This window comes from Grampus griseus (assembly GCF_964374135.1).
Source record: "Grampus griseus genome assembly, chromosome: 8".
Lineage (NCBI taxonomy): Eukaryota > Metazoa > Chordata > Mammalia > Artiodactyla > Delphinidae > Grampus > Grampus griseus.
In genome coordinates this window covers 25265426-25292698 of record NC_139002.1, presented here as the reverse complement: position 1 = coordinate 25292698, position 27273 = coordinate 25265426, and the positions used below count along the sequence as shown (strand labels likewise).

At 37.9% G+C, this 27273-nt stretch overlaps 1 protein-coding gene across 1 annotated transcript; it reads right to left on the bottom strand.

Annotated features, from left to right (window-relative positions):
- Positions 1–1232: 1232 nt before the first annotated feature.
- SLN (sarcolipin) lies at positions 1233–5945 on the bottom strand. Its single transcript, XM_082660472.1, has 2 exons — positions 5838–5945; positions 1233–2253 (listed from the first exon to the last, which is right to left on the bottom strand). Exon 2 carries the CDS (start codon positions 2176–2178, stop codon positions 2083–2085), a length of 96 nt encoding a protein of 31 aa, XP_082516598.1. The 5' UTR covers positions 2179–2253; positions 5838–5945; the 3' UTR covers positions 1233–2082.
- Between the last annotated feature and the right edge of the window lie 21328 nt (positions 5946–27273).

Here is a 27273-nt window from a genome sequence, read left to right as displayed (position 1 = left end):
TGTACCTGTTGTAAATGCTGGCACCAAGACTCAGACTTAGAGGAAGGGAATGTTGTCACTTGGTTTGTCCATTCCCCTCCCCACCACCACACACACACCTTTACAAACACATTCACAAACATTGGTAGATTTTCTGAGTTTTTCTTTAAATAAGAAAAAGACTAGTAACTCTCCAGGGCCTGGAGCCATGTAGGCATGCTGCACACGAAAACATTAACAATTGTACAACCATATGTGTAGTCTGACTCTGAAATTAGGAACATGACATTGATGAACATACACTGCTATTTCCCAAATTTGGTGGGAACCCATCGAAATAATGACACTTTTTCTTTTATATCAGGGTTCTTTACCTTGGCTGCACATTAGAATCAACTGGAGTCCTTCTAAAAACAAATAATGCTCAGATTCAACCCCAGAACAATTACATTAGAAACTCCTGGAAATAGGGCTCAAGCTTGGTTCATTTTCTAAAGGTTCTAGGTGATTCTAATGTGCTAATCCCACAATTCTAATCTGTTAAATCTGTGGAGACCACAGACTATAGCATCAGCATCACTAAGGAGCTTGTTTAAAATGCAATATCTCAGGCCTCAGTCCAGACTGTATCAGAATCCAAACTGAATTAGAATCTGCATTTAAAAGGGGCTTCCCAGTGATTCATAATCACATCAAAGTATGGGAAGTACTGGTAGGTATCAGTGATTCTCACCTCTGGCTACACAATATAGTTATCTAAAGGACTTTCAAAAAATGCAAATTTTTGGGTTCTACCCCCTGAGATTTTTATTTAATTGGTCTGAGGAGGACTCAGAATAAATATTTTGAAAAATCACCCCTGAGTACATAAACTGTGCTGCCAGGGATGAGAATCACAATGCTAAGTAGGCAATGGCAATGATAGGCTAAATTCAGCAAGGAATGCCTTTATGAGAGGTGCTATGAAAAATAAGGTTTAACAATATTCCTTTTCTCCATGGTTACCTCGGAATTGGCACAGGGAACAAATGTGATCTGTCTAGTGTGGGGTATTCTAGTAGCATGTTTAAGAAATGTCTATTTCATGTCTCTTCCATAAACATATATGTTGCATTTTTTATTCTCTCTTTGTTATAACTGTAGTTTATTAGTAACTAGCTCTATTTGCATAATGACAATAACCAAACTGGAATATGCTACTCTTAGAGACATGACTCATGTTTTATTTTAACTCAGTGACAAATAATTTTAAATATTTATATTAAAGCAAACATGGAGATATTACAGAGTAAAATATACATTTTTTGTGAATTTTAATAAAACACAAGGCTTCAAAGAAATTTTGTGCTTTTAGTGGACATTTCAGGCTGTGCTCCAAACCTCCTAGTAGAATGGATTTATTTTCCCTCTGCCCTTGGGACTAGTTCAGAGGGAAAGTTTGAGGAGCACTGAACCAATGGAATTATTTGAAATATGACATTCTTAATTGACTTTCAAATTAAGACCTTTCAAATTAAGGTTTCAAATCCTCAGCAGCTGGAGGATCTTGGCTTATCTCAAATGCTAGAAATACTGTAATATTTGTCACTTCAATCCCAGCCAAGGGTCAAATGCAGTATCACAAATAGAAGGTAAAATAAATTCTAAAAGTCATTTTTGGGGGTTGACAACTTTATTCACATGATAGCTATAGGAGCTGACAAAGACTTCCTTTAACAATTTCTTTCTTCTGGCAGTTGATTTAGAGTTTGGTTGCTGAGTGTGGGATGAAGGGATGTGTGGTGAAACACACCAGGCGCTTGTTAGAATTCTATGTCATCAGGAATCTAGTTTATTTTTAACCTTGTGGCTTGTCTGACACATTTGCAGTAAGAGTTGGGGAATAAATCTAATGCTCCCTGGCAAACACTTGGCAGCCATTGAGAGTAGCATCTTTAGAGATCACACAATCAATCCCAGCACTGGAGGCAGCCCAAATATTGTGCGAACAGGTCAGAAGTGCTGTGGGGTGCCAGAAAAGGCATCCCATGACAGCAGTGGGATCTCAGCACATACAGAAGACAGTTCTGGAGTGTTGCAGTCAATTCCAGGAGCTGTGGTATCTCAGTACTGATAGGATCTCACAAGGAGCCATATAAGGATAACTGTAATCAGGACAACGGTGAAGTTGAGACACAGCTCCCTGGTGGATCGTTCCATTCTCAGAGCAGCTTGGTGAGAACTGAAGGCAGACTTCTGAGGGCACACAAAAGACCTCCTGCTTGTCCTTACCTCCTAACCGAAAGTAACAAAGAAAACATGAGAAATTAGTGAGCATTCTTTCCTCAAAGGAAACAGAAGCATTATGGAAGAGGAACGTGTTGGCTGAATTGTGTCCACCCTAAATTCACATGTTGAAATCCTAACCCCTAGTATCTTGGAATCTGACTATATATTTTTTATTTTTTTTATTGAGGAATGTGACTATATTTGGAGATAGTGTCTTTCAAGAGGTAATTAGGCTAAAATGAGGTCATTAAGATGGGTCCTAATCCAATATGACTGGTGTCCTTAAAAGAAGAAGAAATTAGGACATAGACATGTACAGAGCAAAGACCATGTGAAGACACAGGGAGAAGATGGTCATATGCAAGCCAAGGAGAGAGGCCCCAGATGAAATCAGCCCTGCCAATACTTTAACTCAGATTTCTAGCCTCCAGACTGTCTTTGGACTAGAGCTGTTACCCTTCCCTGGGTCTCCAGCCTCCCACCGACCCTGCAGATTTTGGACTTGCCAGCCTCCACAATCATATGAGCCAATTATATCACACACACACACACACACACACACACATATACACCCTATTGGTTCTGTTTCTCTGAAGAACCCTGACTTATGCAGAGATCCTGGCTTTTTTTCCTTATGTCAAAACGACCAACATAGTCCTCATTATATTGTTGCTTTGACAAAATAAAAAATATTACATTTTTCTCTCTCCAATTTCTGTGTGTGTCTGTGTGTGTGATTGCTTTGCTAACTTAGAGTACCAGCAAGCAAGGTCACCAAAACAGAAAACATGTTGTGGTTTAGTATTGTTCTTGCTTTGAATTACATATAGAAGTAGGATACCATAAATTTTCAGTTTCAGGCTGCCCTATCTTTGTCTAACCCTGTGAAAGCATGAACTAGTTCAACAGCTGCTTGGCCTCTTAAAAAAGCCCTGCATTGAGCACAGAGCTTACTGGGGTCAAACAAAAGTCCCTCACATAACAGGCACTCAGTCCAAAGAGCAAGTATAAACCACATGAGTACTTCTATTTCAACAAGGGCTTGTGCCAGCTATTTTTAGTCAAGTCCAGAATGTGCCTATATTGTAAACACTTCAAAAAGCAAGGGTGGTATCTTTATAGTCTGTACAGGTAGTACATGCAGGAAACCATACTTTGAGAACATAAAAGTATTGCCTCCAGTGATGTGGCATAATTGGTACTGTGTATATGCAAGCCAAATGAAATTAAAGATAAAATTTTAAATATTTAGGACAAAAGTCTACTATGGAGTGAAAAAGTTTAGGGGGAAAGAGCATTTTGTTTATTTGCTAAGAGTGGAAGTTCAGGGGGCAAGAAATGTTGTTAGCAAGATTTTGGCCTGAATGGTATTTTTAACCATCTAACCTGACTGAATTATTAATTGTAATTACTGTATTTGTTATATTATTAGTGTACCAAATTATTAATTGTATAAACCAGCTGAATAATCCTTTTTCATATTATGTAATTGTTGGTATAACAACCAAGTTCAAATAAGATGATATCAACCAGTAGGTTGTTGAATCTTAGTTTAAAATATGACCAATGATAACTGATTTATGTTTCATTTTCCTTTTAATTCTTATTCATATTTTTGCCCTCCACGTGAAGGACATAGTAAATTTCCAATGAAAATCTTTACAAAGATTTGTTTGAATGAGAAAGTAAACAGAAGAAAAGGAAGTAGAGAGAATGTGTGAGAATGTACACAAGAGCAGAGGGGAATAGGAAGGTAAGGAGCTTAGGGGTAAAGGAATCTAATCTAAAGACACTAAAGCAGATTCTTCCTTATAAATTTATTAATAAAATTGAACCCTGATTCAAACACAAATTTGTTTGGGTAAGTTCTGAAGAAATACAGAGATATGCAAAAAATATGCATCCCTATTTATAATGATCAAAACAACCCAATTCAGGGAGGGCAAAATAACCATCTCACCAAATCTTATTAGATTAAAGCTCTTAAGTAAAGGGAATCGTGGATAGTGGCCCAACAAGAACATACTCAGAAAATGTTGCTGAAAGTTGTCCACAGCTTTGTTAATGTGACCTTCACAACAACTCTGTGACCTTTACAACTCAGGCAAGTTTTGTCTTGATTTTTCTCTCTCCCAAGATTATAGGTGAGAAACTGACTTTTAGAGAGATGTTAAGTTGTTTCTGTAATGACACATAGGAAGTTACAGGCAGAACTAGAACTGGCAGACTGGAAATAGTTGCTGGAATTGTGGTTACTCCATAGGAATGATTACATGAATGAGTTATTACTGCAAATAACTGTCCTGGCTAGTGTAAATTTTCGACTTTTGGGAAAACAATTTCACATTTTTAAATTAAGATTAATAATGCTCATTCCCTTTTATCCAGCTATTTCACTACTACTCTAGAAACTCAAGCACATATATACCTGGATACATATACAAGAATGTTCATAGCAACATTTTCATATTATTCCTAAGCTGGAAACAACTCAAATGTTCATCAACAATAGAATGGATGTGAATTGTGGTATAGTCATACACTGGAATGCTATAGAGCAAAGAAAATATATGAACTACAGCAACACATAATAAGACGGGTGGATTTCACAAACATAACTATTGGGCAAAAGAAGAATTTACAAAGAGAAACACAGAATGTGATTCCATTTCTACAAAGCCAAAAACAGGAAACTTAATTATATTGTTTAGGAATGCAGAGATGATAAAACTATAAAGAAAAGAATGGATAAGATTATCTCAACAATTAAGATGATGATTACCTATGGTGGGGCAAAAGGGGAAGGTGATGAAGAATGGACTTCTGGGGTGCTCCAATGATCTATTTCTTGGCCTGGGTGATATTTATACAGGTGTTGCCTTAAAATGATTGTTCAAACGGTATGTATTATGCACTTTTCACAATTTTTTCAGTAGTCTCTGAATTGACAGGCTACCCATAACACTTATTTATTTCCTATGGTTTACCTCTTACTATTTCTTGCACTTTGATGGTGAACGTAAACATTTGTTTTTTTATGTATATTTTTAAAATAATAAAACACAGCATTAAGGTGAGCATTTCTAATGAATCCAATTCAATCAACACATATGCTAACTGTAGGGGGTGGACTCTACTTTCACACACATTTATACCAAAGTTAAGTAAAACCTCAGATCAGCAATCTTCCATTTTTCTGCTGTTAACCTGCAAAGACAATTTTGGCTTCATTTTGAATCTTTCCTGAAGTCAAGATCACACCATATGATCTAAAGTGATTGCCATATGGTGAAATAAAAAACTCTGAATAAATTGTTTGACATTGACTTTCTTTGAATGGACACTTTGAAAAGATGGAAGACATACTTTATGATATGGAAAAAAAATTTTAATTGGAAGGGAGAAAATGCATAACAAGGTAAAAAAAAGGAAAACAAGAATCAATAATATTCACTTTCTACTTTAAGAAATACTGTGTACAATAGGCATTGCCTATTTTATTAAGAAATGTAAATATTCCTCTGCTTTTCTCATTTGCAACTTGTACACGTATACACACTGTATGCTAAGCTTAAAAATCCTGCTGTTACCTGAACAGGGTCAAGGATACACTGGGCTGCAGTAGGCTTCTCCTCTCTCTCTCTCCAACGTGGGCTCCAATTCCTTCTCGTCTCCCAGGCTGTCTGGACTCCTGGGCTCTGGGCAGGGCCTAAAGTAGTCTGAGGGAGGTGGCAATCACTGTGATGTCACCGATGAAACATCTCGAAGGAACAACCTCCAAAGGTTGGAGGCTATTTGTGTTTAGGGGGACATGGAAATGTGTTGACTAAGGCTCTTCCTTTGGCTGCCAATTTGTGTTAAAAGCCCAGGGACTTAAAATCTTTTCTTTCCAGTTGACTTTTGGTACAATTGATGTAGGTTTTAAACTCATCTTTTACATCTTCATGAGTATCTCTAACATGTTTAAAACATTGTAAACCGAGAGTGACAGACTAATATTAGCAAATCTTTGCTGCATTTGGCTGCCCCCCCACCCCCACTCAGCATATGAGGGTGTAAAAATGTGACTTCATTTAACCACCCATATTTTCAGCTTTTTGAAATGTGAAGAATTCTCTGCTTTGCGCATGCACACCCCAAACCACACACACGCACCAGAATTCAACAGGCATCTTTTACCTCCTTCAAAATTGACTTTAGTCCAAGTGGTGAAAGCTATCTCCCCAGTCACCTGTTCCACATAACTTTCCAGCTAAGTTACACATTAATATACAGTTTCATCTGAAACAGCTGTGGAAGCCATGGTATATGTATATATCTCTGTCAATATACTAATACAGCAGTAAACCCATACTGTAAACTTCAGTCATTTGGATAGATAGGGGGTAGCAGGAGAACTGGTCAAAACTAGTGAAAAACATGAGTTATAGGACATATCTGAAAGAAATAAAACTGTATAACTTTCAAATATAAACATTAACTAAAACTAGACTACTAAAATGAGTTTGTAATCAACTTTTCAGGTGTCTGGAGGTAAATGGAGCCTCTGAAGTGTTTAACTGAACTTGAAAACCTATCAATTAAACATGACCTTAGCAATTGTGCTTGTTCATCAGATTCTTTCTTTACAGATAATAGAACAAACCTCCCCTCTGAATTCCCAGTTAGGGTTAATCAAAATAATACATTCCCAGAAGACATAAACAAAATTCCCTATTTAGTTGTGTTCATAGCCAAACCTTTCCCCATCGTTTCTCATGCACTAGAAATATTATTAAAGGAAAGACTTTCCATTTCATTTCTTCATTTTGATATAAACCTAATGATGGGGAATCTTAATATAACATTCTGTTGTCACATGCCTTGTAAAGAGACAGCTTGCTGAAGTGACAGGTAGTATATAGTAATTATAGTGCGGTCAAACACTGGCAAATTCCTTGAATGTAGTCAGATTTCTGTCTTTTGCTTCCAAGCACTTGCCAGATTGTCTCAAATGCTAGGAATATTTTCCTACTCACTAAGCCACACCCATCCCTTCTTTAACCACTCAAAATTATTTTTTGTCCAATTAAAAAGTTATATATTTATTGTAAAAAATTTGAAAATGTAAAAGTATAAAGAAAATTTAATATCACCACCCAAAAGGAAAAAAAACCTTTATATTACTTTTTATTCATATTTGAGGTTGCATAGACACAATCTCAAATTCACAAGATATTTTGGTAAAAGAATCTGATTCTTGAAGAACCTTTACCTTTTTTAATTCTTACAGAGTCAAATTACTTGTACTGTACCATGTGTTGGTATTGAATTTATGGGACAAGCATTTATTTTGAATATGATGGAATAGGAATTAGCTCTGCAATATTTAATATGTTAAATACAATGGGGAAATGTTAACATATCACAAAACAGCTCACCAATACTGTCAATTTAGTTGAATTGGTCAATTTCACTGACCAATGAAATGTAACTTGAAGGATAAATCCATGAGTCAGTTTAGTTGTTTGGTTGTCCCATTTAAGTTTATCTAGCATTATACCAGGGACTGTTGTGCCCGGTGCATTGACAAATTCCCAGATACTTCAGAAACTTCTTGACATTAGTGGTTTATTCTGTGATATCATAAGAGAGTGGGATAACACTGAGAATTTAGCTGTTTTTCAGTCTGACATAACCCTCTCCTGAAGAATATGCAAGCCACCCAAAGTCACATGACAACTATTCAAAGGCCTAAGGTAGAGTTTAACCCTGAGGATCTGCAAGTCCATTAAAACAAACAAACAAACAAAAAAACTCACTACCAAAGAAAATTTGTCTCTTTAAATTAACTTAATTCTGCTGGTATTTTCTTTTCTGTGAGCAATTCCCATGACAACATCCATATCAGCTTTCAAGGTGCTGCTCTTCCCATCAGCAGGAGGGCATACTAAATTACTAATCTTTGATATTATTTATATGCCTATTAATACAGAATTTAGCCAAAGGCCTTTTGTTAAGAAAACAACATTCACATTGACATTGGTATTTAAGAGCTAACTGACATTTATCTCCTCCCACCCCATATGGTATATACATTCTTAAGTGTAAAATATTATACCCTTTGAAAATCAATGGTGAGTTCTTATGCCTGATTAAGAGCTAAGCCAACTTGTTTAATTTATTCCTAATTTCCATCCAGCTTTTTACTTTGGGAAGCAAAAAGTGAAGACCTCATGTCAGTCCATGAATTCAACAAGTCTCTGACACAATGGGAGAATTCAGTAAGGCCTTGATGAATGGCGATAAGCTCTAAGCACATGACAGTAATGAGTATGATGATTATGGTGCCTCTCTCACCTTCACATCTTCACCTCAACTGGTCATGCAGCTGCACAGAAACAGCTTTCTACTATTCTCTGTCATTATCCTAAATACATGAGTAGAAACCCAGAGAAAGAGGAAACCATATTTCATTTTTTTTCTTTTTGGTTGCGTTGGGTCTTCGTTGCTGCGCGGGCTTTCTCTAGTTGCAGCGAGCGGGGGTCTAGTCTTCGTTATGGCGCACGGGCTTCAGTAGTTGTGGCACGTGGGCTCTAGAGCACAGGCTCAGTAGCTGTGGTATAGGGGCTTAGTTGCTGGGCATGTGGGATCTTCCTGGGCCAGAGATCAAACCCATGTCCCCTGCACTGGCAGGCGGAGTCTTTTTTTTTTTTTTAAGTCTGGATTTAAAAAATATATAAGTTTATTTATTTTTGGCTGTGTTGGGTCTTTTTTGCTGTGCTCGGGCTTTCTCTAGTTGTGGCGAGCAGGGGCTACTCTTTGTTGCAGTGTGTGTGCTTCTCATTGCGGTGGCTTCTCTTGTTGCGGAGCACGGACTCTAGGCACGTGGGCTTCAGTAGTTGTGGTGCATGGGCTCAGTAGTTGTGGCTCGCAGGCTCTAGAACACAGGCTCAGTAGTTGTGGTGCACGGGCTTAGTTGCTCCACGGCATGTGGGATCTTCCCGGACCAGGGCTCGAACCCATGTCCCCTGACTTGGCAGGTGGATTCTTAACCACTGCACCACCAGGGAAGTCTCAAAACCACATTTCTTGAAGCTCTCTCCATGTCCTTGAAAAATTAATGATTATTATTTGTATTTTTAACCACGTGTAGCACATGTGTGATTTCTGTCTCACTAACTGAATTTTAATTTCAAAGGCAGGGATAGTTTCTTGTATTTCTTTTGTTTCTCTGTGCATCAAACTGGTGAAGAATCATAACAGATGCTCTAGAATATATAGAAAGGGGCTCAGTTTGAGCCTCTATCATATCACATCTCCTAATGAGATCCGGACATGTCTGAGCATGCCAGGCAAACCTGAGTAGGGGAAATTGAGGTCAGCATCAAATCTACTTGTAAAAGGACCTAGAAGCTACCTGGGAGAGCAAACTCCTCTGAAGGGAAGTGATCAAGAAGATACATGTGGTTCAGCAACAGGGAGAATAGTTAGTTATTCCACTGGCACATAACAAATTCACTGTGTTAGTCTAGGTCCTGTGAGAAGCAAGATGCCAAGATGGGACTAAATGTGCAAAAGAAAAATGTATTGGGGGAAATGCCTGTGAGAGAAAATATGAAGGAGTAGGGGAACTAAGACAGTCATCAAACAGCAAGAGAAAGGGGAAAAAACAAAGAGAGTTTGGGTAGAAGCATCTTAGACTATAATTCAGTTCCAAGGAAAGTTTGACAAGGCTATTAAGAAACCTCATATCAAAGCCATCCGTCAGAGGTGACCGATGTCTCTCAGGATGCCAACCTTCATATTACTCCCATGCTCAGTTCTTGACTGAAAGCAGCCAGGGAAGCATGGTCTCTGTGCAAACGTGATTATGATTTCAGAGCGCAGCAGCTGGAGTCCACCTCAATTATGGTTCAGTCACATGTGAGAGACACATTCTATGGCCACCATACTCACATACTACCCACCCTACTCCCCTACAGCTTGTTGTCTGGGTCCTAGGGGAAGAGAGAGCTATGGATAAAAACTCTATAATTTGTGACAATTAACCTCAACAGTGTAGAACACTGAAAGGGACAGAGAGTTTCTCCCTCTACCTGTGCAATCTCTTGGACCTCAGTGCATCCATGGAACCAGCAATGTAATATTCTTCCATTGAAGTGGCATGGAGCCTAGCAGAAGCAGAAATACTGATCAAGACTTCCTTGCAGTTTATATTAAGCTGTGCAGGCCTTAGTTTCAGATGGCAGCAGAGAAGAGCTTGAGCTAAAGGGCAAGAAAATGGCAGACACTATGTGGTAGCCAACAGTATGTGTTCATGAGCACATGTCAACCACACCCTAAAGCTGCTAGAAATAATCAGGAGAAACATTACATGGGCATGCAGTCTTGCATAATAAGTGGGAGCAAGAGCCAGAAAAATAAGTATTAGTCCTGTTTATAATAACCCATTTAGGTCCTGGATTGGTGAGGTGACACCTGTTAACATCATTTGACTTGGAACCAATTAAATTCCTCTTCTCTGGAGCAAGTATATTTCTGCTCTATAATAAGATTCTGCAAGCAAACAGCTTTCTCTCTGCCCATTAAACATAGCTGCCTAAGGGGGGAAAAAAAGGAGCAGTCAAAAATGTGTTTACTACTAGGCTAATACCACCTGCCCTCAAAACACACCCAGATTTCAGATTGGTTTTGTTATTTTTCTGATGGAAAATAAAAATTCAGCAATCTTTTGATGTGCTGTTACTGAAAAGTTCAGGGATATTCTAGCCAGACACACCCACTTGAAACATTCTTTTCCTTAGTGAATTTGATCAAGAGTATCTTCACTGAATCTCTCTTGAGAATCTGTCGGTTGGAATAGCACAATTGCAGTTTCTGTAAGAATAATATAGATCAGACAAAATTGCTTGTTGTTCTCTGTGAATAAGTTCATTTGGCTTTAGCCTTTGGCTATTAAAGCAGAGAGAACAGAGTCGTGAAGAATCATGAAAATCTCTCTCTGCTCTCTGTGAATGTAATGAGAAAACAAAAGTGCCTAGTTGTAGTAATGTAGAAGATTAGCTGGATGCAAGATACAGGCTAGGTTTCCTTTCAGATGAGGGATATGCTATCTCTGAGGGTAATTGGGCACTTGTTCTACAGCCTGGGGAGTAACCTAACCTTTTATACTTTTACAGTAAGTGAATGTAGAGTTGCCAGTGCCTAGTATTCTGGGAATTTGGGCAGCTTATCTGGGAGAGATGGTTCAGGTCTATTCTCCTTAGCTTGTATTTTGTTGCTTCTTGCTCCCATTTGCCAGTGTAGAACAGAAAAGGAGGTCTCTACACTTCAGGCCAATTATATCTGTGTCTTCATGGGGGTACACATTTTGTGCTAACAAACTAATCTTTTCTTCTTCTATTGTATCTCTCTTTTGCTAGATATTACAGCACTCACCAGGCACTTCACATGTCAACCACTCCTACCGAGTACCAACACAAGCACAAGACATCCCTGTGCTACCTTCTCTATGAGCAATTGCATCTGCCAAGAACCACCACTGCTTGCCTTGGGTATTGACCTTGCCTATAAGACATGTTTCCTCTGCAGCCACCTCTGCTGAGTACCACATCTATTGACTATTGAAAGTAACAAACTTACAATTACTTCCAGAGCAAAATGAGGCGTTGGGGTGAGGAAGTGTGTCTCTTTCTATGTGTTACAAACTGTTGAGGAATACCAAAGGAATACTTCCTCACTCTCACTCCAGTATCTTTCCAGACATAAGTTCATGGGGAAGTTCAGCCAGGGAAGAAATAGTAGTAGGCATCTTGTTATTTCAGGCTCATTTCCTCCCTTCACTACTAAGATTTGATACTACACCAAAATTTCATTCTCTTAGGATGAATTCTCTTTCAGGAGGGGCCTAAGTTCCCAAAATAAATCAGCTTCTATCAGGCCTGCTCCATCAGTAAATAAAACATGCATTAATGTATCTTGAAGTGCATCAGTAGACACAGTTTAGGCATAAGTTGAGGTCCTACCACATCAGTGCCCTTAGACAGGTAGTGCAGCATGCTGTGCTTTCTACCAATTATCTTCTCATTGGAGTCAGAGTAAAAATTCTGTTCTCTGCACTACAGATAGAAAACATATCATTTCTTATTTCAGTGGTTTCCTGTAGCTCCCAGATTAGGTTCAAATCTTCAGCTGCCGAGGCAAGGCTTTACCATGATCTAGCTTCTAAACTCCCTGACCTCCTCTGCAGCAATCCTAAATCTGCAGTTCCTCAGATGTTCTCTCCATGTGTGCATAAGCCATTCCCTTTGATTATACCATCCTTTTCCCCTTTCCTCAACACCTCCCACCTTTATTTGATGATTAATAACAGTACTTGATTCAAGGGTCACATTCCCTGATCCTCAAGGTTGGGATGGATGAACCTCTGTGATCTATGTAGCCCTAGGCACTATTGATTTCACTGGTATTGTCAACACTAACATTTCTCTCCATCTCCCCTCCTTAAGAACAAGGATTTTATCTCTCACCCATGTAGACCCAGTGGGTAGGCTTGCAGTGCATGCAATGTAGCGGGCATTCCATAAAAGTTTGTTAAATAAATATATGTATGAATATAAAGTAATTAATTAATAACTGTTCACCTCTGGAGAGTCATAGGCAAATAAGTGTTTTAAAAATAAAATGCTCAAGTGATCAATTCAAGAAGATATAACAATTGTAAATATTTATGCACCCAACATAGGAGCACCTCAATACATAAGACAAATGCTAACAGCCATAAAAGGGGAAATGCACAGTAACACAATCATACTAGGGGATGCGAACACCCCACTTTCACCAATGGACAGATCATCAAAAATGAAAATAAATAAGGGAACACAAGCTTTAAAATACCCATTTGACAAGATGGACTTAATTGATATTTATAGGACATTCCATCCAAAACAACAGAACACACTTTCTTCTCAAGTGCTCATGGAACATTCTCCAGCACAGATCATATCCTGGGTCACAAATCAAGCCTCAGTGAATTAAAGAAAATTGAAATCATATCAAGCATCTTTTCCGAGCACAATGCTATGAGACTAGATATCAATTACAAGAAAAAAATCTGTAAAAGAACAAACACATGGAGGCTCAACAATACACTACTAAATAACCAAGAGATCACTGAGGAAATAAAAAAATACCTAGAAACAAATGACAATGAAAACACAATGACCCAAAACCTGTGGGATGCAGCAAAAGCAGTCCTACAAGGGAAGTTTATAGCAATACAATCCTACCTCAAGAAACAAGAAAAATTTCAAATAAATAACCTAACGTTACACCTCAAGCAAATAGAAAAAAAGAACAAAACAAACTCCCAAAGTTAGCAGAAGGAAAGAAATCATAAAGATCAGATCAGAAATAAATGAAAAAGAAATGAAGGAAACAATAGCAAAGATCAATAAAACTAAAAGCTGGTTCTTTGAGAAGTTAAACAAAATTGATAAACCATTAGCCAGACTCATCAAGAAAAAAAAGGGAGAAGACTCAAATTAACAGAATTAGAAATAAAAAGGAGAAGTAACAACTGACACTGCAGAAATACAAAGGATCATGAGAGATTACTACAAGCAGCTCTATGCCAATAAAATGGACAACATGGAAGAAATGGACAAATTCTTAGAAAAGCACAACCTTCTGAGACTGAACAAGGAAGAAATAGAAACTATGAATAGTCCAATCACAAGCACTGAAACTGAAACTGTGGTTAAAAATCTCCCAACAAACAAAGGCCCAGGACCAGATGCATCACAGGTGAATTCTATCAAACATTTAGAGAAGAGCTAACACCTATCCTTCTCAAACACTTCCAAAATATAGCAGAGGGAGGAACACTCCCAAACTCATTTTACAAGGCCAACTTCACCCTGATATCAAAACTAGAAAAACATGTCACAAAGAAAGAAAACTATAGGTCAATACCATTGATGAACATAGATGCAAAAATCCTCAACAAAATACTAGCAAGCAGGATCCAACAGCACATTAAAAGGATCATACACCATGTTCAAGTGGGGTTTATCCCAGGAATGCAAGGATTCTTCAATATATGCAAATCAATCAATGTGATACACCATATTAAAAAATTGAAGGATAAAAAACATATGATAACCTCAATAGATGCAGAAAAAGCTTTTGACAAAATTCAACACCCATTTGTAATAAAAACTCTGCAGAAAGTAGTCATAGAGGGTACCTACCTCAACATAATAAAGGCCATATATTACAAAGTCACAGCCAACGTCGTTCTCAATAGTGAAAAACAGAAACCATTTCCTCTAAGATCAGGAACAAGACAAGATTGCCCACTCTCACCACTATTATTCAACATAGTTTTGAAAGTTTAACCATGGCAATCAGAGAAGAAAAAGAAATAAAAGGAATCCAAACTGGAAAGAAGTAAAACTGTCACTGTTTTTATCCTAAAGATTTGGTAAAGTAGCAGGATACAAAATTAGTGCACAGAAATCTCTTGCATACTTATACACTAACGATGAAAAATCTGAAAGAGAAATTAAGGAAACATTCCCATTTACCATTGCAACAAAAAATAGGAATAAACCTACCTAAGGAGACCAAAGGCCTGTATGCAGAACACTATAAGACACTGATGAAAGAAATTAAAGATGATACAAACAGGTGGAGAGATATACCATGCTCTTGGAGTGGAAGAATCAACATTGTGAAAATGACTATGCTACCCAAAGCAATCTACAGATTCAATGCAATCCCTATCAAACTACCAATGGGGGATTCCCTGGTGGCACAATGGTTGAGAGTCCGCCTGCCGACGCAGGGGACATGGATTCGTGCCCTGGTCCGCGAAGATCCCACATGCCGCGGAGCAGCTGGGCTCATGAGCCATGGGTGCTGAGCCTGCGCGTCCAGAGCTTGTGCTCTGTAACAGGAGAGGCCACAACAGTGAGAGGACCACGTACCACAAAAAAAAAAAAAAAAAAAAACTACCAATGGCATTTTTCACAGAACTACAACAAAACATTTCACAATTTGTATGGAAATACAAAAGACCTCAAATAGCCAAAGCAATCTTGAGAAAGAAAAACGGAGCTGGAGGAATCAGTCTCCCTGACCTCAGACTATACTACAAAGCTACAGTAATCAAGACATTATGGCACTGGCACAAAAACAGAAATATAGATCAATGGACCAGGGTAGAAAGCCCAGAGATAAACCCACGCACATATGGTCACTTTATCTTTGATAAAGGAGTCAAGAATACACAGTGGAGAAAAGACAGCCTCTTCAACAAGTGCTGCTGGGAAAACTGGACAGCTACATGTAAAAGAATGAAATTAGAACACTCCCTAACACCATACACAAAAATAAACTCAAAATGGATTAAAGACCTAAATGTAAGGCCAGACACTAAAAAACTCTTAGAGGAAAACATAGGTAGAACACTCTATGACATAAATCACAGCAAGATCCTTTTGACCCATCTCCTAGAGAAATGGATATAAGAACAAAATTAAACAAATGGACCTAATGAAACTTAAAAGCTTTTGCCCAGCAAAGGAAACCATAAACAAGATGAAAAGACAGCCCTCAGAATGGGAGAAAATATTTGCAAATGAATCAACTGACAGAGGATTAATCGCCAAAACATACAAGCAACTCATGCAGCTCAATATCAAAAAAACAAACAACACAATCCAAAATGGGCAGAAGACCTAAAGAGACACTTTTCCAAAGAAGATATACTGATTGCCAACAGACACATGATAGAATGCTCAACATCATTAATCATTAGAGAAATGCAAATCAAAACTACAAGATATCATCTCATACCAGTCAGAATGGCCATCATCAAAAAAATCTAGAAACAATAAATGCTGGAGAGGGTGTGGAGAAAAGGGAACCCTCTTGCACTGTTGGTGGGAATGTAAATTGATACAGCCACCATGGAGAACAGTATGGAGGTTCCTTAAAAAACTAAAAATAGAACTACCATATGGCCCAGCAATCCTACTACTGGGCATATAACCTGAGAAATTCATAATTAAAAAAGAGTCATGTACCAAAATGTTCATTGCAGCTCTATTTACAATAGCCAGGACATGGAACCAACCTAAGTGTCCATCAACAGATGAATGGATAAAGAAAATGTGGCACATATATACAATGGAATATTACTCAGCCATAAAAAGAAACGAAATTGAGTTATTTGTAGTGAGGTGGTTAGACCTAGAGTCTGTCATACAGTGAAGTAAGTCAGAAAGAGAAAAACAAATACCATATGCTAACACATATATATGGAATCTAAAAAAAAAAAAAAAGGTTCTGAAGAACTAGCGGCAGGATAGGAATGAAGACGCAGACATAGAGAACGAACTTGAGGACATGGGGAGGGGGAAGGGTAAGCTGGGATGAAGTGAGAGAGTGGCATGGACTTATATATACTACCAGATGTAAAATAGATAGCTAGTGGGAAGAAGCAGCATAGCACAGGGAGATCAGCTCGATGCTTTGTGACCATCTAGAGGGGTGGGAGAGGAAGGGTGGGAGAGATGCACAAGAGGGATGGGATATGGGGATATATGTATACATATAGCTGATTCACTTTGTTTTACAGCAGAAACAAATACAACATTGTAAAGCAATTATACTCCAATAAAGATGTTGAAAAAAAAAGATGCTTAAAAAAATGCTGTAAATTTTCACCAACTTACATGAGAGACCATAGTGATGTTTACAAGACGTGTAGTAACTTGAACTACTGAGGATTTCTTGATCTAAGAATAGTATATTCTAGGCTTCCTACCACTGACCAAGTCTGACGGTTGTTTATTAGGTTGGCACATGATATGCTTAAAGGGATGATTTTCTCTGCTGTTGAAGTTGAGGAACAAACGATGTAATTTGTTGCAGATTTTTTTGGAGAAAACTTAAAAATTTAGAAATGTAAAAATAACTTAAATGTTCCTACCACACAAAAGTAACAAATCTTAATATCTTTTGTTACTCAATTAGGTTATTTGGACCCCCAATTGGGCCCTGTTCCAGCCGAGGCCTCTGCCTTGGCAGGGAAAATTCTTTTACTGTTTGGGTTTAGTTGAAGCTGAGATGAAAGCAGCACAAGCTTTGTTCAATTGTCAGAGAATGGAGAAGTGGGAACTTAGTTCACAAATCAACTTCACACTCGGGGGATGATTAAGGCAAGAAAGGGAGGCATATGCATTGGTTTTCTGGGAATACGTGGGGTTCTACCTGGACCTGGAGTGCCACCTCTTTTCTGCCCTTGTATGGTCTTTGGAATCTGGGTCAGAAGCCAGTTAAACCATCATGGTGTGATCATGGTTTGATCTCAGTCAAACCATGAGATCTTAATCTGATTGGTTGGGGAGTCAACATCATCAACCTTCTAGTTACAGCTGCTCTGCGGTCTACATGCTTGTGGTCAGCATACAGTTAATTTCTTCCACCTGGTGGGGGTTTCAGTATCTGCAAAGCAGCTCAAAGGAGATAGCTCAGGATATTATCTATAGCCCTTGAGGAGGAACTAAAGGTCCTTGACTTTGTTTAATGGCTAAACTATTATTATTTTGTTTTGCTTGAATGTTTTCCTTTATTTCTGTATTTTCTCATTTTTCTGCTTAAATGTATTTTTTGTAAGTTGGAGGCTGCAAGCCACAACTACTGAAGCCCGCATGCCTAGAGCCTGTGCTCTGCAACAAAAGAAGCCACTGCAATGAGAAGCCCGCACACAACAACAAGGAGTAGGCCCCGCTCACCACAAGCAGAGAAAGCCCATGTGCAGCAATGAAGACCCAAGGCAGCCAAAAATAAATAAACAAATTTATATTAAAAAACAGCTGCTATGATTTTGATGTATAATCCTAGTTTTGTAATTAACCTTTTTAGATTTAGCATCCCAATTACGCTAGCCTGAATAAGTAGGTTTCCCTTTTTCTTCTCTGAAACAGTTCGTGTAAAATAGATACCTTTCTTCTTGTTAAGTTTGCAACAACTGGTCCATTAAACTCTATGGGCCTGGTGAACTTTCTGGAGTGTCAGGTGAAATATCTGACTACTGATTTCATGATTTTTCATGGTTATAGATCCTACTTAATATGCTTTCTATTTCTTCTTAAATCAATTCTGGCAATTTATTATATTAATAGAAAATTGTCCATAATCTGTTTATAATTTTATTAGTATCACTTATCATTGTATTCTCCTAGATTTTTTCAATTTCTCTCTGATCTATTGTTATGCAACCCCCCTTTAGAACTTTTTTTAAAAAAGTAGAAGAAATAATATAACAAACCCTAAGTTTTAACAGTTATATTTTGCCAATCTTGTTATATTTATTATTATCTTCCTCACTTTCCCTTATTTTCTCTCCTTTTTCTTTCCTTATTTCTTCTAGAATATTTTAATGGAAATCCTGGAAATCGTGATCATTTCATATGCATGTTTAATTGATAACACTGGGGTTTTTTTTCACAGCCACCACATCATTATCATACCTAACAAAGTTAAAAATAATTCCAGAATTTTTTCTTGTTTCTGGTTGAATTATTGTCATTGTTTCTAGGTCTTTTTGTTCCTAGTGTTATTTAGTTTTGCTTTTTTCCCACTTCTTAATGCATCTTGCTGTTTTATTACTCTGTTTGCTATTTAATTAAATTCTCATTTAACATTTAACATCTCATGGAACATCCTCATTCCCTTAAATTTTCATCAATAATATTATAATACATAATGAAACTCTACCTGAACTTCTCAAAGAGTTAGAAGAGTCCTGATATAATATAATGATGGAATGCCAGACGAATCATTCAATGGGAGTATATATATATATATATATATATATATTTCCTACTGACCTTCTTATAATTCCTAGAAAATAATAAAAACAAAGTAAAACTAAGATAAACAGAAAAAAAACATTAGACAAGAAAGGAGATAATACAAAATATTCAATCTACCATCACTTTTCTAAAGCTGATAAATCTTCATCTGTACTAATTATTAAAAGACGTTAGAGAAATTTCTATTTTCAATGAAGCCTGCCCCTGAACTTATCACAGAAAGGAAGATCTTGCTGATAAAGGCCAGTACTTCCTTTCATGTGTATATAACATGGTTATATGGTCTGGCTGTCATATTTTTTTAACTACTTATAGAATAAATCTTCACAAGGAGTTTGGTTGCAGCAAAATATAATTACTAGCCAGAACTATTTCCACCCAAACTTTTAATGAAATGCATAGCTCTCTTCTCTCTTTAAGAATAAAACAGAGATAAAATATTTTTATTATTCATTACAACTAGCATTATTTTATTTAAATAAAATTAACTTTTCTGATTATAAAAGTAATACATGCATATTGTGGGAAAAGAGAGAAATGATAGGAGGAAAAAATTAAGTAGAAAATAGCAACATTGGGACTTCCCTGGTAGCACAGTTGTTAAGAATCTGCCTGCCAATGCAGGGGACATGGGTTCGAGCCCTGGTCCAGGAAGATCTCACATGCTGTGGAGCAACTAGGCCTGTGCACCACAACTACTGAGCCCGCATGCCACAACTACTGAAGCCCATGTGCCTTGAGCCCATGCTCTGCAACAAGAGAAGCCACTGTAATGAGAAGCCCGCACACTGCAAAGAAGAGTAACCCCCACTCTCTGCAACTAGAGGAAAGCCTGTGCACAGCAAAAAAGACCCAACACGGCTATAAATAAATAAATAAATAAATTTATTTATTTTTAAAAAAGAAAATAGCAACATTAACCACTCTCAATATTTTGTTTTTCATAACTGAGAGCATAATATCACATACTCAGAACAAATGAACAGAGGCATGTTACAGGAGAAGATCTGAATAAGCAGTAGTCGTCTGTGGAGTCTCTGTGGAGGGGTTGATCAGGAGGGAATTTTTTATTTCTTGCTTTAATCATTTATAAACAATTTTTATGTTTTACTAAGAAAAAAATTAAATTCAACAATAAAACCATATTGTGAGGACTAAATGGAAAAAAGTCTATTCTCTTTATATATAACCTTATTTAAAACGTTCTTATATTCTTATATTTTCTGTCCTAAATTCACATAGAATTGTAGAAGCTATGAGTTGAGAGATTATTGTGTCTAATCTTCTTCCATAGATGAGGAAATTAAGGTAAAGAGAAGTTAAATAACTTGACAGCAAGGTCATATCTCTAATCCCTTTGACCTACATGTTACAGGTTATTATTAATTTACTTTGAATAGTTTAAATGCATGTGCATTTTACTGATCCACTTTGACACTAGTCTGGATATGGCATAAGCAGTATTCTCAGTCATTAAGAGCTTTTCCCAGCAGACTAATCCAAAGTAATTCCCCCTTGTTATTCTCTTTCATAGCATTCTGTTCTTTCCCTTTACAGCACTGACTACGAATTTTAATTCTATATTTACTTGTGCTTATTTATTGTTTTTCTCCCCTACCAGACTCTAAACTCCTCAAAGACTAGCCTTAACATTCATTCTATTTTCCATAATAAACCTAGTGCCTAACACAGAATCTGGTATGTAATGGGTGTTCAATAACATAGTCAGAAGGTCATGAAGTCATTTACTGTGGTTTCTCTTTGCTGACTGTCTTTTCATGAGCACCCAAGTTACCTTCAAGTTAATGAGTGCTTGTTAAGTTCTAGAATTTATACAATGTAAGAAGCATATCATATATGTATATGTACTTTAATCTCATAAATTAGTTATATTATCATCTCTATCATACAGATGAAAAAGACTGAGGCTGAGAGAGGTTAGGTAAATGTCAAAAGGTCAAAAACCAAGCAAGTAACAGACACAGGTTCAATCTCATGTTTGATTCCAGGGTGTAAGTTCTGAACCCTTGTGCTACCTGCTCACTAATTTCCTGGCTTCAGTTGATGTTCAAGATACAGTAATATAAATAGCATATCTTTACCTCACTTTAAAATTTTTCTGGGCTTCTGGGTTAAGACAGAAAGATTGAACCTATGCATATAATTTTGCTCCCTCTCAAAACCCTGCTAAAATGAAGAGAGATTTGTTTAAGGCATAAAGCCATAAGGACCGTGAGAATAAAGGAGGAGAAAGCAGCAAGTACATTTTGGAAGCTGTACTGAAAAAGGACAGCTGTAACCGATTTAGCAAAACTAAAAAAAATGAATCCTAAACTGGTAGTAGGGAAAGCCAAGAGTCAGTCTGATTTATACTGTACAGATTGGTGGCAGTGGGGATGAAGAGAGGGGTGGTTGAAATAAAGATAACTAGTTCAGAGCTTTTCAAGAAATTGCTAGGTCCCAAGATCCCTCCCCCCCTCCAACCTTGACACAGCCAACAACTGCTCTTCCCCCACCTGAGCAGACTGCAGTTTCATTCCCTGGAGAGAGTCTCTGGACTGGGAAACCTCAGGCACAATTAAAAACAGAAGTATCCTACTGAAAGAGTGGATTTAAATAAACATATATCTGGATGGTGAACCCATCTCCCACCCCAGCCCTCTTCCCCTCCTCAGGTTCCAGAAGAGTGGAATCTTCACATGAAGCTCTGGGCAAAAGATTGGAAGAGCCTTCTCTGAGGAATCTGAGTAGCCCAAGGGGAAAGGATACTGACATTGGAATTCCCCCAGTGAAAGGTCCCTAACAGCTCACCTTACATAGAAGTGCACAGTCAACAAGATTCAGTCATGTACTCAGAGAGTCTTAGCAGTTTTTAGTCCTACATATTTAAAGATTATCAGAAAATGTGGAAGTTAAAGTCCAATACAAACAGAAGAAATGCAATCTGAAGGAAACAGAAATTGTACTGGGAGGAGAAAATATTCAAAGAAGAAATTGGATTGGTTTCCATCTTCTCATCAGCAATATTGGAAGATAGAAGTTTTCCAATTACTTCAAAATTCTGAAGAAAAACTATATACAACTCAGAATTCTATCCCCAGTCAACTATCAATCAAGTGAAAAGGTAAAATAAAGATGTTTTCAGGGGAATTCTCTGGCAGTCCAGTCGTTAGGACTCCACGCTTTCACTGCTGAGGGCCCAGGTTCAATCCCTGGTTGGGGAACCAAGATCCCACAAGCTGCCTGGTGCTGCCAAAAAAAAAAAAAAAAGAAAAGAAAAGAAAGATGTTTTCAGACATGCTTGGTTTCAAGCAATTTACCTCCCATAAATTCAGCCCCAGATAATGTACTCCACCAAAATGAGGGGGTTATCCATAAAAAAAAAAGACATGGGATCCAAAAAAACAGGAGAGGCTAAGGAAATACCAAGATAGTCATGAATGGACAGCTCAAAGTGACACCTGTGTACCTGGAATGAAGGACAATCAGTTCACCCTGGAGTGTGTCAGATGGCCATGAGAGATGCCTTCAGGAAAATGCAAACCACTAGGAAACTTGATGCATCTGAACATCTTGAAGGGAGTTTTAGAGAATCAAAGTTTGGGGGTTAATAAATGGTAAGTTTTAGAAAAGCAAGCAAACAAAAAAATGACAAGTTTTATCCCCAAGAAAAATTTCACTATTGTACAGAAAATGAAAAGTAGTCAAAGTTTATTACATGACTCAACTATAAATGGCATTCTCATAACCCTAGTGTACTGAATATTAAGCTAAATAAAATTAAAATATAACTCTATTGGGACATGGGGGGAGAGTAGTGAAGAGAAGTAAGTTCTTTCTACCACAGTAAGAAGTCAATATAATGCTTAAGATTTGAAAACTCAAGGAATAATACAAACACATTATTTTAAAATAAGTAAACATAAAATGAATCAGCAAAAGGGGAAGATCATTGCCTCCAGGGGAAGAACTAGGGTGCAGGACTGCTGTTGTGTGTTGTAAAGCTTTTAGTCACTCTACACTATTGCATATACAACTTAAAAAACTAAAATCAACAATGCGTTTTTTTTGTTTGTTTGTTTGTTTTTATTTTTGCAGCACGCGGGCCTCTCACTGTTGTGGCCTCTCCTGTTGCGGAGCACAGGCTCCGGACGCGCAGGCTCAGCGGCCATGGCTCACTGGCCCAGCCGCTCCATGGCATGTGGGGTCTTCGCGGACCGGGGCACGAACCCGTGTCCTCTGCATTGGCAGGCGGACTCTCAACCACTGCGCTACCAGAGAAGCCGCAACAAAGTGTTTTTAAATGTAGATAAATGTTTTTAAATAGTAAAATTGATTCATGACCTACCTCCCCCACCCCCCTCTTTCCCTCTCAAATTATGAACCTTATGGCTGCCCATACAGTCAATCACCTGGACAAGAGGGCTTGTCTATATCAAGTTGAATTACTCTGGTAAATTAGTACAACACTTTTTGACAATAAAGAAGATAATTTCCTTTCTAGCTCTCTGTATAAATAGGTCCAAACCCTGCTGCAAATGGAAATTCCAGTTTCATCATGAAACAACCTCCTTAATGGTTTATCTTTCACCCCATGTAACCCTGTATTTCTTTTTACTGATTGTTTCCATAAAAGCTCTGTGTAATGGCGTGCTTTGATTTATGAAACTTCTTCTAGGCTTTATTTCATTTACATTTTTTCTTACTTTGTTATTCTGTTTGGCATATGCTTGTGTTAATATTTCACCCATGCAAGAGTGTGCAGCCAAAGATAGTCCTCAGTCAGATTGTGGCCTGAGACAGATGGTGAGGCCCAATCGGTGCCTTGGAGAACTGAGATTACATTTCCAGGGTGTTCTCATGTAACAGCTTTGATCAAAACACTGAGAAATATAAACCCTCACACCCTCCTCAGCACAAAAACAGCCAAGACCTTGTCTTGGATCAAAGAAAAGCAATTTCCCTGTAAGATTTCATATGCAGTAAATACCTACATTTGCATGAGAGCTGCAGAGACACAGGATGGCATGGGTCAGACAGAAAGGAGACCTCTGCAGGGGGTGGGAAAGGATTTCCAGGGGGCATGTTTTCCGATGTGCCTGTTATACCCTCCATACCTACAAGAGTGCTTGGCACATAGTAAGGGCTCAATAAATACTTGTTGAATAAATATGCTGATGCTCTGTCTGGCATGTCCTTTGCTTTTCTCAGATTGATACATTCCTGCTCATCCTTAACATCCAGTTTACCTATCTCTTGTACAACTTTGTTTGACCCAATCAAACTCTTTTCTCTATATGCATTTGCATTTTGAACAGATTTCTGTTGCTTGTTCTTATATGCAGAACTGCAGTTATTTGATTGCCTATCTACCCCCCCCCACAAGACTTCTAATTCCTTGAGAGCTTAAAGCTTTGTCTTATTTATCTTTGTATCTATGCTGCCTAGCACGGTGCCTGAATATTTATTTATTCATTCATTCAACAGAATTGGAGCGCCTACTATGTTCCAGGCGCTAGAATGGGCTCTGGGGATAAAGCAGTGAACAAGACATGGACCTTCCATGCCCCCAGGCTTACATTCTATTAATGGTTGAAGACAATTCGTATCAGGGTGATAAGTGCAATGATGAAGGTCATGAGTGTGTTATGGGAGAACACGGGAAGGGCATCACGCTCAAAATTTGAGAGATCAGGAAAAGCCTACAAGAGGAAGCTTCCCAGAAAAACAAAGAATACCTGAAGAATAAATAGAAGTTAGCTAGGAAGGGTGGAAATCAATGCTTCAGGAAGTATAGCAAGTTTGGGGAATGGAAGAAAGGAGAAAGGAACAGAGAAAAATAAGAAAGGAAAGAAGAGAGAAAGGAAGAAACAGATGAAAGAAATGAAGGGAGGAATGGAAGAAGTGATGAAGGGAGAAAGGAAGGGATACCGTATTATCTCATTTGCTTTGTAATATTTTTTGTTCCAACGGTGGTCACCTGCTACCCTTCTCATTTGGGAGATCTGTCTTTATCCCCAGTCACAGAATAACAGGCTAGTTTAGATGGGAAAAGGGCTTTCAATACCTAGTTCTATCCCTCTTATTCTACAAATATGAAAACTGAGACCTATAGAAGTTAGTAATAACAATATTCTGCTTTTATCTCTTATCTTACAAAGCATTTTCACCCCTATCCAGTTTGAGCCCAATAGCCCTGTGAAGCAGCATCATTCTTTTAACATATCAGGAAACTGAGATTCAAGTGGAATTAGTGGTACAGCTGAAAGCAAAGTCTCCTGGTGTCATATCCAGTGCTCATTCCATCACACCTCAGTTCCTCTACCAAAGTCACATGGTCAGGAACAGAGACAGCAGTAGACTTGACTCCTTATCCAAAACTCCTTCCAGAAGGCAAAAGTGTCCTGACACCTGATGTGGACTGACCGCTGCTAATTATCACAGCATGTCCCAATTACAAGAACACTTGTGCTGAGTGACTCATTCCCCAGTAGCCATGCAGACACTGGAATGATGGGGGTTTATTTGCTATACTCACAGATGTATGTACAAGGATGTTCACTGAATAATTCTGTGCCCTCAAAATTTTTAAAAAGCAAATTTCAGAATATTATATACTATGCTAACATTTCTATAAATTAAAATAATTACATAATATTGAGTACATATGTATAAGCAAAAGTGTAAAAGTATGGACTGAATAAATACCAAATTCATGATAATCGTTTCCTTTAGGAAAGAAAAGGAATAAGATAAGAGAGGTAACATAGGGACTTCAGTTTTATTGTGATTTTTTTCTTCTTAAAAAATTTTTTTAAATCTGAATCCAAAACTTAAAAATATTTTATAATTCTTTGTTCATTTCTGCATCAAATGTATTTTTCAAAGCATTTTAATAAGCCTGAAATTTCACATGTAAGTTTCAAATACTTTTCCTTCCACTCCAGACAACGCTCCCAGTTTCCTCGTCTGTTAAAGGAAGAAAAGGTAGATTAGATTACTTCTAAGATCCCTTTCAGCCTTGATACTCGAGCTTCCTTCAAAATCTCAAGGCTTTGAAGAGATTACAGATGAATGACCTTTTGTCTGAGTAAATTCTGGAAAGGGGCTAGGAATATACTGTCAGCTATTTCAAGGGAAGTAAGCCCTGAAACATTTTTGTTTTAAACTATGAAAGCTTTTTTTCTTTTCACAGTAGCCTTAGCCCAGAGGCATTCCCCAGTTAGTGTCTTAGCTATTTATATTCTGGGAACCCTGTCTAAATTAAGCTTCCACACAAGGTTTATGTATGATAAGGTCTGGCTATTCTGTTTCTCTCCCGCCATCTCAAGCCAAAAGCCTTGTCATGAAACTTTATTATCACTAATTCTTGTATAAAACACTAGGCTTAAAGGTTTGGTGACCATATATTGACCACAAAAGGAGAACTTGTGATCTGACACAGGTTTGATGATGGGACAGAATATTTGCAATCAGGATGGTCCAGCAAATCCTCAGTCTTGTGGGAGACTGAAGGAACCAGTTAATAGGTTGGATGGGAAGACTAGCAGAACCAAGGATTTTATACATAATCACGCTGTCCTTCAAGAGCACACAAACCCTTCCAAAGTAATACGAGGGAGAAGTTTCAACCAAGAGAGAATACATCAGCAAAAGGACTGATGATGAGTATTTAATATATTTCATTGTAGAGTTAAGAATAAAACAAGGGTTAAGAAATGGATAGAAGAATAGTATGTGAACAAAATAGAAACAAGGCAACCAAGATAATGGGAGGAGATGAGATAAAAGGGAAAATAGAAAGATTTTGACTCTGAGAAAAAAAGATACCATTTTAAATTGAAAGTATATTATTAGTTTTAAAAAGAGGAACTAAGTGTACTAGAAAATATTTTAAAACGAAGATAGGAACTTCCCTGTGTGGTCCAGTGGTTAAGAATCTGCCTTCCAATGCAGGGGATGTGGGTTCGATCCCTGGTCAGGGAGCTAGGATCCCACATGCCATGGAGCAACAAAGCCCTCACACTCCAGAGCCCACGTGCCACAACTAGAGAAAAGCTCATGCACTGCAACGAAGAGCCCACACACCACAATGAAAAATCTCGCATGCTGCAAAAAAGATCCCACCTGCCACAACTAAGACCTAACGTAGCCAAAT

What these genes read in the sequence shown, in the direction of transcription:
- SLN (XM_082660472.1), bottom strand. Translation starts at nt 2,178, where the DNA reads ATGGAACGATCCACCAGGGAGCTGTGTCTCAACTTCACCGTTGTCCTG.